Here is a 13,275-nt window from a genome sequence, read left to right as displayed (position 1 = left end):
TTCTATTTGTTTCCGCTGTATTCAAGGTCACAGACTTTTTCTAAGTGACTGACTTTTCTGCAATGGTATGGCCAATAAAAATGTATTCCAAATATACTGATTTTAAACAGTATATCTGCAGTTATCAGAACATGACCAAAGATATTAGTACTTTCTCAGTGAACATGTTTACCCAAAGTATCTGATTTTTGAAGTTAATTAAATAGTCAAATGTTTCTCTATGCGCACTTAATAAAAACAAATTAATGCAGTAAACAAATGGCAAAAAAAAAAAAAAAAATTCAAATAATTCTCAATGGCTTATGTGCTTCATTTAACAAAGACAAAATTCATACATTCAAAATAAAGAATACAATTTTATTCAGAAAATTCAATTTCAACAAACAAAAAAAATACTGCAACAGCAAACAGAATTTACTATTTACTATCTATTTACTTTAATTTACTATCTATACTAAGTAGATCTATACTTTCTCATTTAGGTAGACATCCATGTACACGTGATGATAAAACATGTCTAGGTTTTCTTTCATGGATGTTATAAGTCCTTGGTCCCACCAAATCCTCTGAATGGTGACATCAGAGTGAGTATCTGTGATGACATCACACCATTCAAGACCAGTTATGGCAAGCTGTCCCTGTACCTGCCAGTAGTATTTGTGAGTGGGTTTCAGCATGGCCTCACCTCCACCTACTTTAAGATGTTTAATCTCCATGACTGATGCCACGTTGCAGCACTTCACCTCTGCCAGTCCAAATGGTGGTGATGCTGTAGGGTCGTAAACCCTCGCATCTGGGCTTGCTCCAAGGTGGGGAGCATCTGGATGGATGATGAATCCACGCGCTAGTACTGATACATAGCATGCATTGGAGTACTGTTGTAACACTTCAGACTCCAGTTCCTGTCCTCCTCTCATGTCCTGGGTTTGTGGTGTACCTTTAAGGATTCTTTTTGCCAGGGCTTGAGAAGAAGATTTTCCACGGACATGGCACGCCTGCTCATGAAACCTGCTTGCTGTGACACGGGGCCGGCTCACCTCAAACCAAAGCTGTGAGCTAGACTGCTCCCGTGTTGTTTCTTCAATCATGGCTGCTTGTGTGGCGGTCACTTTTAGGCTTTCCAGGTGACATTTCTGTTTGTAGTTGGGTGTGAAGTCAAATTTAAAGTAAAATCTGTAATTCTCAATGGGCAGTTGTGGGTACTGTGGGGCACCTGGGTGCTTGATTAACTCGCTGTTACTTTCAGGTGGGCACTGATATGACAAAACTGAGCCATATGGCACGGGACCAAATCTGGAGTCTACCATGAGCAGCTCCTCATCTCGATTCAGAAGTGACTTGCATATTCCAGGCTGTGGGCGCATGTTTCTCAGTTTCTCTGCAAGTTCCAATATGTGAGGGTCAGGAAAGGGACCTTTACAACAAAAGACAAAACAGAAGACTTAAGTTACCTTAAGGCATGTATGAACTGTTACTCAGTTTTTTCCCATGTTTCTTAGTATTATATTAGGTAAGCATTATATGTTGAGATATATGTTCTCAGGTAAGTAATGTATCTTCAGACCATTTCTCAGGTAAGCAGTGAACTTTCAGACTGTTGCTCAGGTAAGTATGGTACCTTCAGACTGTTGCTCAGGTAAGTATTATACCCTTAGACCGTTTATCAGGTCAGAATTATTATACCTTTTGACCAGGGGTGTCCAATCTTAGCCGCATAGGGCTGGGGTGGCTGCAGGTTTGCATTCTAAACAACAAGCAGCACACCTGATTCCACTCGTTTAACCAATTGGTCAGTCTTCAAACAACTGATCACATGTGCTTCTGCTCGGCTGGAACGAAAACCTGCAGCCACATCGGCCCTTTGCAAATAAGATTGGACACCTCTGCTTTAGATTTGTTTTTTTTTTTAAGGTATGTACTGTACCTTCAGACTGTTTCTCAGGTATGTATTGTATTTTAAAACTTTTAGTGTGTCCTCCATGGAAATAATCAGGCCATTAAATTAAAACATGAAATTGTATTTTACATTTTTTAAGCATGAATTACAATCAAAGTGAATTACAATGTATCTGTAATGTTTACTTTTCAGGATATATTACATGGCTGATATGAATTTAGCATTTAGTTCTTAAAAGGCAAATCCCTGCTAATTGTTTCTCAGTATGACATCAGAACTACATAAAGAATGCTTTGTTTTTCAGATTGGCTCATTTATACTAAACACCTTTGTATATTACATTTAACATATTTTTCATTTGTTTAAGATCTAGCACAGAATCTTCCCCATACAGAACTCACTAAGAAATACTATTATCGACTCACCTGGATATGCTTGATAAAGTGTGGACTTCACACCTGTTCTGCTGGTGGACTTGGGTTTCCGTACTTCCATGTCACCTGTTGCTTCTGGCTGTATTCCCTGGAGATCATTATTTAGAATTAATCACAATGTTACATTCTAGTTATGAGCACTGAACTGAATGAACCAAAAAGGAAATGATGCTGCCCTTCTTCAGTTTTACCTGAGTCCTTGGCCTGTGCCAAGTTTGCAAGGTGCTGGTGCAGGCTACAGGAAGAGGGACTGTTTTAAAGCCCATGGTGCTGTAATGGGCACTCTGATAAAGCAGAGCAATAAGGTGATTGCAGAAAGCCTTCCCTGCAACACAGGTGCATGATGTCTTCAATACTTCTGCAGGAACCTGGGTGGCATGAAGGGTCATCTATAATTCGAAGCACATGCATACTGTTAGCTCAGAGAAAATAGAGAGTCACCAAACATACATAGCCATGTTTTAGCCATTCACTTATTACTATATCTGTAACTTGTTAGGTGACCCTAAGCTTACTGTCTACCTGAACAATATTTGAAAGATGTGGAAACATACTGAACCTCTTAACAACCAAGCACTGCTTTAGTATGATCGACAGGGTGGCAAATTAACACCAGAAACTTGCAGAAACATTTGGCTGCTAGATTTGAGAGATGTCGGCGTAACAAAAAAGGTACCTCTTCAATTTCGAGGGTGAGTAATTATTTTTAAACAGGTGAGCTAGCACTAGCTAGTTAGCAGTTAGCTAGATAGAGGGCAATGATAGATAACAAATCTCTCGAATCATAGATGAGGTGTCTGTTGCAAAACGAGCAAAAGCTGAAAAGGGTTACAAACTCTTTTTCGAGGGGTACAAATACGATTGCTGAGGAAGTGACAGTAAGGGCTAGGTGTCATCGATCTATGAGGAAAAATGAGGAGCCCCACAGAGTGTAGGTGTTTTAAATAGGAAGGGAACAAAACAGGGAGACAAATTAATATTAAACGACATTAAGCTATCTTATATTTATTCTTAACAGTTCAGTTAAGCCTAAGATGATTCTGTGTAATTTGATAGCGAAGTAATCCAGTGGCTCACATATAGTCTCCTGTACTGAAGCAAATCTAGCAGCCAAATGTTTCTGCAAGTTTCTGGTGTTAATTTGCCACCCTGTCGATCATACTAAAGCAGTGCTTGGTTGTTAAGAGGTTCAGTATGTTTCCACATCTTTCAAATATTGTTCAGGTAGACAGTGGAATCAGGTGTGCTGCTGGTTGTTTAGAATGAAAACCTGCAGCCACCCCGGCCCTATGCGGCTAAGATTGGACACCCCTGGTCAAAAGGTATAATAATTCTTACCTGATAAACGGTCTAAGGGTACAATGCTTACCTGAGAAATGAGCTGAAGGTACAATACTTACCTGGGAAACAGTCTGAAGGTACCATACGTACCTGAGCAACAGTCTGAAGGTACCATACTTACCTGAGCAACAGTCTGAAAGTTCACTGCTTACCTGAGAAATGGTCTGAAGATACATTACTTACCTGAGAACATATATCTCAACATATAATGCTTACCTAATATAATACTAAGAAACATGGGAAAAAACTGAGTAACAGTTCATACATGCCTTAAGGTAACTTAAGTCTTCTGTTTTGTCTTTTGTTGTAAAGGTCCCTTTCCTGACCCTCACATATTGGAACTTGCAGAGAAACTGAGAAACATGCGCCCACAGCCTGGAATATGCAAGTCACTTCTGAATCGAGATGAGGAGCTGCTCATGGTAGACTCCAGATTTGGTCCTGTGCCATATGGCTCAGTTTTGTCATATCAGTGCCCACCTGAAAGTAACAGCGAGTTAATCAAGCACCCAGGTGCCCCACAGTACCCACAACTGCCCATTGAGAATTACAGATTTTACTTTAAATTTGACTTCACACCCAACTACAAACAGAAATGTCACCTGGAAAGCCTAAAAGTGACCGCCACACAAGCAGCCATGATTGAAGAAACAACACGGGAGCAGTCTAGCTCACAGCTTTGGTTTGAGGTGAGCCGGCCCCGTGTCACAGCAAGCAGGTTTCATGAGCAGGCGTGCCATGTCCGTGGAAAATCTTCTTCTCAAGCCCTGGCAAAAAGAATCCTTAAAGGTACACCACAAACCCAGGACATGAGAGGAGGACAGGAACTGGAGTCTGAAGTGTTAAAACAGTACTCCAATGCATGCTATGTATCAGTACTAGCGCGTGGATTCATCATCCATCCAGATGCTCCCCACCTTGGAGCAAGCCCAGATGCGAGGGTTTACGACCCTACAGCATCACCACCATTTGGACTGGCAGAGGTGAAGTGCTGCAACGTGGCATCAGTCATGGAGATTAAACATCTTAAAGTAGGTGGAGGTGAGGCCATGCTGAAACCCACTCACAAATACTACTGGCAGGTACAGGGACAGCTTGCCATAACTGGTCTTGAATGGTGTGATGTCATCACAGATACTCACTCTGATGTCACCATTCAGAGGATTTGGTGGGACCAAGGACTTATAACATCCATGAAAGAAAACCTAGACATGTTTTATCATCACGTGTACATGGATGTCTACCTAAATGAGAAAGTATAGATCTACTTAGTATAGATAGTAAATTAAAGCAAATAGATAGTAAATAGTAACTTCTGTTTGCTGTTGCAGTATTTTTTTTGTTTGTTGAAATTGAATTTTCTGAATAAAATTGTATTCTTTATTTTGAATGTATGAATTTTGTCTTTGTTAAATGAAGCACATAAGCCATTGAGAATTATTTGAATGCCATTTGTTTACTGCATTAATTTGTTTTTATTAAGTGCGCATAGAGAAACATTTGACTATTTAATTAACTTCAAAAATCAGATACTTTGGGTAAACATGTTCACTGAGAAAGTACTAATATCTTTGGTCATGTTCTGATAACTGCAGATATACTGTTTAAAATCAGTATATTTGGAATACATTTTTATTGGCCATACCATTGCAGAAAAGTCAGTCACTTAGAAAAAGTCTGTGACCTTGAATACAGCGGAAACAAATAGAAAGCACCAAGGACAAGTGGGTTAAAAATGTATCAGATTTATTATTTAAACATTAATTCTAAAATTGTGGACTGGAATAATTTAAATCCATTGAAATGACTTCATACTAAAGTTGAATTCATATAGCGTTTTTCATATCCAGTGTTGTTTAACAGAAGCAACATCAACATACAAAAACATCCTCTGGACAATAATAACAGTAACATGAACAAGTAAAGAAACTATAGTAACTCGAGTTAGAGTGATTGAGAAAAGTGGGCGGTTTAAGCTGAGCTTGTAAGAGGTTTTTGTACAGAGTCAATTAAAATGAAATACATTAATCTGCATTGAAATATTCTAAAACCTGAAAATGACTGAATAATTACACCCATTGATCAACACATGAGTTCAAACAGGTTTATCCTCCTTGATGTCCAGGGGACCCAGGTAGTTTGACATCAAGCAACAGATGGCCCAAAGTTGGTTGACTGAGCCTGTGAGAGAAAGTGGGACAACCCCATCCCAGATGTGGTACTCCTTCACTCTTTGGATTGCCCTTTCCACCAGCACTCCTAGACGTGCTATAGCTTGTGTCTTCTCAGCATCTTCCTTGCTGAATTGAGCAGACTTCTTGAAGGGGGGAATGATCAGGGTGGCCCCTACTTCTGCTAACATCCTTTCAATCTGAAAGCCCTTATCAGCCATTACTCCATCTCCTGGTTGCAGCAGCCTGGTGAAGTTAGACCTCCGAGTTATTTCCTGATCTGAGACAGATCCGGTGTAAAGCTGGGAAACAAATGTGATGATGCCACATGGAGCAACCCCAACCAGTCCCTTGAATGTTGTGTGATTTTTATAGTTTGAGAAACTTTCAGATTGTAGAGTGAGTGATGTTGCTGTCTCACAGCGGACCTCTGTGCAGTCAATCAGCACACGGACCTCTGGGCAATACCGGCGGAAGTTTTCAGGCATGGTAGCTTGCACCTGCTGTCGAGTCATCCATGAAGGTTGAGAGCCCAAAACAAGGTAAAAATAACTGGTCCATGTTGTGATGATGCGGCTAACTGTTGACAAACTGACCTTGAACATTGATGCCAGAGCTTGTTCCTTGAGTCCAGCAGCAATGCGGCAAAGAAACAGGAAACATTCATCAATGAGGGGCAGTTTGCAATGAGAACTGGGTGTTCCATATGCCTCCCTCTGTGCCTTGGTCCAGTAAATGATTCTAGAAGCTGACGGTGCAACAGACTCCCAGAACAACACAAACATTTCCTCGGAGGGGAATCGTGTGAAGAAGCGGAATTCTTCATCAGTTGAGCAGAAATGATTCATCTTAGGTTGGTCTGTCAGGAATGTAAGCCTGTTTATTTCGTTCTCCAGCTCCATCACTTTCTGCTCAAGCTCCTTTATCCTTGCAGCGGCAGCATCCACTGTTCCTGTGACAAAAGAAGGAAGACGTTAGCCTATAGTTTTACTGTGAAGAAAAATGTGACTAAACTTAAGTCAAGCTCTGTACTTGACATTTATTGATGTGGTAAATATAAATGTGCAATGTTTATCCAACATACATATTATTTGGTATCATATTAATCAATCTAAGTGTGTGTGTGTTTTATTATTTATATATATTTTTTACATATTATTTTGACTGTTTAGGAGGTGATTATAATGCTTATTCTGATCCAGTTATACAGGTAAGTCCTGTATCTTTAGACAGTTATTCAGGTAACTTAAGTGCTGTATCTTTAAACTGTTATTCATGTAAGTCCTGTATCTTTAGACAGTTATTCAGGTAACTTAAGTGCTGTATCTTTAGACTGTTATTCAGGTAACTTAAGTGCTGTATCTTTAGACTGTTATTCAGGTAACTTAAGTGCTGTATCTTTAGACTGTTATTCAGGTAACTTAAGTGCTGTATCTTTAGACTGTTATTCATGTAAGTACTGCATCTTGAGGCTGTTTTTCATGTACGTATTGTATATTCAGACTGTTTACTATGTACATTGCATATCCAGTCTGTTTAGTAGACAAGTATTATATTGTTTATCCGGACTTTTTATCATGTATATTCATATATGAGTTAACGTTACTTACCAGGAGATGGTGGACGCCAGTAATCGTGCTCCATAACATGAGCAGTAGGCTCACACTGCATAGCCTCCAGTTCCTTCACATCTCTCTCTCCCATGGCGGCATCAATGTTGAAACCGAGACGAGTACTTGTCCTCTCGTATGGCGCCTGACGATTTTCCTTCTGACTCCCAAAATCATTCCAGGCAAATCGTGATGGAACCGATCCCTTCTTCAGTCTAACCCTGCTTCCTCCCTCTTTTACATACAGCTGCTCGGGCCTGAAGTGCTGGCTACACACATATGTACTACCACGCAGAATAGTAAATTGGGTACTTTCGTCTCTCCTAATTGCTGTAATCCATTTAACACGTAAATGTTTGTCTCTTGGGAAGTCGTGAAAACTCAAATGCGGTTGTTTTCTTTTGCTGTTTGAGCAAAAAGGTACGCTACAGTAGCACTTGCTATGCTGCTTCATTTTGCCTGTACCTCCTAACCACGCTGTTTACCCTGCTATTTTTTACTTCCACGTTCCGGAAGTGTGAAAAGGGCCTATGAAAACGCGTTCACAGTTCACGAAGATGATTGGATAAAAGTTGCAACGCTTGACAATAGCCGCACCTGACTGGGCAAATCTCGGATCAATCATTTAAAAGCCGCGCCCCCATTCGCCGGTCAAGTTTCCCTGTTTTGAACCATGGCAGCGGTCAAAAGGGCGTCAGACCGTAAGAGTGTTAGAACAGTACACCCCCTATAGCAGTGCGTTCAGCAGGGTAGCATGAAAACAAAATCCAACCTGTGTTTAATCACAATTTTAACCTGTGATTAACAGCTCTATACTGATTGATATCTGACAGCGCTTTTGCAACTCAGCTGTATACTTTTTTCTTCTCGACAATCATCCCACAACCAAGAAAACTTTCTTGCAGGATTTCTAAAAGTGGAAGGGACATGTCCCCCTCCTCCTCTCTGCATTTAAGTTTGCACAAGTGAAAACAGATTATTCATTTTCAGGAGATATTTCTGAGGAGAGCACTAAAATCAAATAAAATCACGTTTATTGTCAAATCACATTTACACAGGCGCAAGGTGAGTAAAAATCTAAGGTGTGTAGCCCCCTAAGGTGTGTAGCCCCCTTGCAGAATTATATATATATATATATATATATATATATATATATATATATATATAGTGACAGCAAACCTACAGATCGATACACCAGCACTACTGGCTAAAATAATCCATTTGCAAAAAAAAAAAGAGTTTGTGCAAAAATATGGAACACAACGTAATTACGTTATATTAATTTTCTAAGTAAAAATAAACTAACACACAGAACACAACACAAATATTCTTATTCTTAGATATTCTTAAATACAAACTCAAGAAACAAGTTCAAGTTATTTTCTGATTTTAACATATTGAAAAAAAATATGTATGAAATATGCCATAACTTTTCCCATTAAAAAATCCTATGAAAGTAAAAAGGAGGCAAAAGCGAAACCCTTTCCCTTCTTCCTCTCCTCTTTTACATAAAGAAGGTAAGGTCCAAAGAAGAAGGTGAGGTCCAAAAATGAGAAAAAGGAATATGTTGATGCATCTTTAGTGACTCAGTAGATCAATCAGTCATGTATTGACAAGGAATGAAGACATTACCAGTTCAGTGGAGACAGAATTCATAGTACCAGCTAACAGGGAATGTTCCTGTAACTTTGGCTAAGGTTATGTACAAGTTCTCCCAATGTTAGATGCAAACGTTCTCACAGTAATGTCAGTGGAACGCTCTGTAAACGTTGCATGACCTTGATAAAAGTCTGAATGTTATAGCAACGTTAAATTAACGTTCTTTTACGTTTTTAATAGAGTTTAATGGAGTGTTTGTATGCTGTTCCTTAGACCCATATTAGGAAATATTAGTCAACTGTTTTAAATGAATTTGCTCATGATAAGATGTCCTGTTGAAAGACATGAATCCATTGATTGTATTTGACGGCATGAACGTTTTCTGCTTGAAATAATATAATATAATATAATATAATATAATATAATATAATATACCATTTAGTACAATAATATATTTATATATTATTGCTTTTCCTAAATTTGAAAACAGGAAGTTAGAATGTGTGTGTTTTCCGCTGTCAAGCCCATTTCGCTTACTGTTGCCATGGTGATGGTGATTTAACTCAATATGCGCAGACGAAGGAACCGGTTTAATCCAGATGGAGCCGGTTTTCTCAAGTTCACCTCAGAAAGCACCAGTCTGCTTAGAAATTATGAAGTGAAGAGTAAAAATTTCTCAAACTCAACAGCTGTTGCATGTGTTATGAGATTTATATGAGGTCTGTAAAGTATTATATGAAGATATTACTGATTTAGTACTTTACACTAACATTTTAATTTAATAGAACAAACAGTTAACGAGCTATCTTAGCTAGCGTTAGCTAGGTTACCTTAGTTAATGTTGGCTTTCTAGCTAGCTTAGTCATTAGCTAAAACTGACTAACTCGGCTCATAACGTTATTTATCAGGTCATTAATGTTACTGCATGAGTCATTTTTGAAGCACTTTTCTCTTTTTTTGGCCAAAAACTGTTTTAAAATTTCATTTAAAAGTTATTTAAAGTTAGCTAGCTAGGTAGCTCAACTGAACTGATAGCAAGTTGTCAGTTAACGCTAGCTAGCTAACTAGTTAGTTAGGTTGAGTAAATGTAGCTAGGTTAGCTAGGTTAAGTTAGTTGTCAGAATAGGATACTCAGACAGGGCTGTGGGTTTACTGCTGCAAGAGGCTTAAACATTTATCAGCATAAAAATAATTCTAAAAAGTAATGAAATTATTCATTTTAGAGATACACGTCTGAGAATTAGGATACACAAATGTATGCATTAATGTTTGTACAAATGTTAAGCCATCATAGGACGAATAATTTAATAATCACGGATTAATAATAGCAATAATAATAACGTATTATATATTATATATGGGCACAGGTGTTCCAATTAAAAATGTATGAATTCTCAGCAAGTAAGTTAATGTTAATTTTCCTTTTTTCAAGCAGCCGTGAAGCAAATTTAGCTTTACAAGCACATACATTTCGCTGCCTTTTGTTTCTTAATTGGTGATAGAAAACTTGGTAAAAGTACAACTGAAAGTATGATTTATTATTAAAAATAATTAAATTAATAAAGACTCCCTTTGAAAAATATTTAGAGCATGTATATATGTTTGAGAACCGAGAATCCAACTTATTTTTGTTCAGTAATAATAAAAGTCAATAATAATAATAGTAATAATAATAATAATAATAATAATAATAATTGTAATAATAAAAACGCTACACTTAAATGGAAAATGTAATTTATGGCCGTCTTTATAGTGAATCGGCGTCTGCTGCGTGTGATTTACTGAGTATATTTGGAGTATTTTCTGTACAGCATGAGTGTCGCCGTGGTTGGTTAAATTATGAAGAGTGTAATGATGGAAAACCCTTTGTTTTTGATATGTAGCTCTTCAACACAGCTTTGGAAATCACCTGCAGTCTGAAGTTAGTCCAGCAGGGAGCGCTATTAGCACGCAAGCCGCCATAAATCTGCACCACAGGAATGCACTATATTTAATATGTGTTTTTATTAAATATTACAGAGATCTTCACTTCTTTTTACATGCTTAATGGTGCCTTGGCTCTCCCAAATCAAAATTCCGATAGAGCACTGAGGCCCGCACTGCAGTAAAATAAGCAAGAGATTAAAGCTGCTTAAATCCCTTTATTTCACTGCGGACACGTTTCAGCTGGTACTACGCATTGATTTTCTACATTTTTCTAAATTTTATCATGATCTGCCAAGAACATGATCAGTGAGTTCTTAGAGAGTGCTCTGTACTCGACTTTGGAGAAAGCAGCCTGCAGGCCAAAGAAGTGCAATAACATAAACCTATTTGTTTACTCTGCAGGTGGCGCATACAGAGACCCCCTCAGCACAGCAGATCATTTTTGATTTTGATCTTTTTTATTCAGTTTAGTTAACTGATTGATTTTTGTTTCTCTACAACAGCAACTACATTACTACTACTACTAATAATAATAATATTAATAATAATAATAATAATTTTGTTTTATATTATATTTGCATTGATTTTGTATCTTAATAAAGTTTATGTTAATGCTCTTTTGTTCTCTCTACTTCTTTGTCTTCTCCTTTTCTCATTCTTTCATTTGTGTTTAAACTGTCCTTTTCCTTCTCTCTTCTCTTCCTCCTCTTTAGACAGGACCTGTCAGATACAATATTACCTTGTTTTAAACACAGTACATAATGAAACAAAGCACCACACTAGCACTGGAGATCAGCAAAAATAAGTAAGCATATCCCTGTTGTTGGAAGAAAACCTTGTATCTCCAAAGTGATAACTTTACAGGAGAAGGAAAAAATCTACTTTACTTTTAGTGTAAGTCAATGAATTTTTTCGAAGTAATTTTGGGCCATTTCTTTTGGTCCATTCATCGTGAAATTTACACACAATGTAAAGGACAACAGACATTTTTAAATGATGTCAAAAACTGAAAAATGACAAAAATGGAGATACGAAGTTTTCTTCTGACAGCAGCGAAATGCACCACCCCCACAAACCTCAGAGCTCCTGTTCTTTCTGCAGGGATTGTTGGTGCCAAGATTCTTCCTCAGAATCAGGTTCTTCAGAAACTGCACCCTGTCCTCTCCTGTCTTACACTCCTCCAAGCCTTTATGTAGCTGCAACAACCTGAAAAACACACAAACACAACCATAAAGATTTGTTCATCTCTGACTCAAATCATGGAGCGTTAGATTTTCTTAAATTTATAAAAACTTTTCAAAAGGACTATCATGAATTTAAATTAAAATTGAGAACATGTGAACTTTAACTTTATATTATGTGGTATTAATTAATGTGCAGCATCTTTACACAAATAACCTGAGCCTAGACAAAGCTGAGTGTGGCTCATCCATGCTAGTCTCAGCTTAGGCCTTGATGAAGCATGACACCATCCTGCCTCTCCTCTAGATGCAGGCCATCATGCATGTGGATGCATGTCCACTCGGGACAGTGTGGAGGGGGTTATTACTTTACTGAGAGAGAAAGGGAGACACATTTGTCAGTTTGTGTATATGGAAAATATAGAAAAAAAATAGCAAATTTTAAAATTATATTTACTGTTAAATATAAATCTTTTAACATTTCAGCACTGCAGTCAGTCAAGAAAGGCCATGAGTAACAGTGATTTTCTGGGACAAAATATAGTATGATAGTATCCAATGTGATAATTATTAATACTAATCACAGTAAATAATTATTCCACCAAGCAATTTCATTTGTTCATAGCAACATATGGTTGCCAAGATTATGCTACTAACACCACAACAGTTTTTAATAACTTGTTGAATTTATATAGAATTCAGTAAATTACACAGAATTTATTAAATTTACAACGGCTTTAAATGTGGCTTACGCTATTAAATATCAGAACTGGAACAATACATGTAAGCATTATTTTAATAATTATTGTAATGAATGGGTGTAGATCTCACTAGTGCAGATCTCTATGCTCTTTATTATGCATGTTTGATCTAAAGAGAGAGAAAACACAACATGTTCACCATCACCATTTTTATTATTATAAGCAAAAACATAGCTGCTACACTTGTACAGATATCAGTACAATCTACATCTGTTCTGGACACAAACCTGGTGAGAGAATCCGTAGCCAAAGGAGCCGTATGTGAGCACCAGATCTGCATCCAACTTGCAAACTTTCTGAAAACATAAGAAATCAAATCATATGTCTGTTTCTTTCTTCCACACAAGCAGAAGAC

At 37.7% G+C, this 13,275-nt stretch overlaps 1 protein-coding gene across 1 annotated transcript; it reads right to left on the bottom strand.

The window, feature by feature from the left end:
• Window positions 1-5,401: 5,401 nt before the first annotated feature.
• LOC118805391 lies at window positions 5,402-7,935 on the bottom strand. Its single transcript, XM_036566152.1, has 2 exons — window positions 7,454-7,935; window positions 5,402-6,795 (listed from the first exon to the last, which is right to left on the bottom strand). The coding sequence occupies exons 1-2, from the start codon at window positions 7,905-7,907 to the stop codon at window positions 5,768-5,770; spliced, it is 1,482 nt and encodes a 493-aa protein (XP_036422045.1). The 5' UTR covers window positions 7,908-7,935; the 3' UTR covers window positions 5,402-5,767.
• Window positions 7,936-13,275: the final 5,340 nt, after the last annotated feature.

Source organism: Colossoma macropomum, unplaced genomic scaffold (genome assembly GCF_904425465.1).
Source record: "Colossoma macropomum unplaced genomic scaffold, Colossoma_macropomum, whole genome shotgun sequence".
In the NCBI taxonomy this organism is placed as follows: Eukaryota; Metazoa; Chordata; class Actinopteri; order Characiformes; family Serrasalmidae; genus Colossoma; species Colossoma macropomum.
The sequence above is the reverse complement of the archived record's forward strand: the minus strand, read 5'-3'. Positions and strand labels throughout refer to the sequence as shown.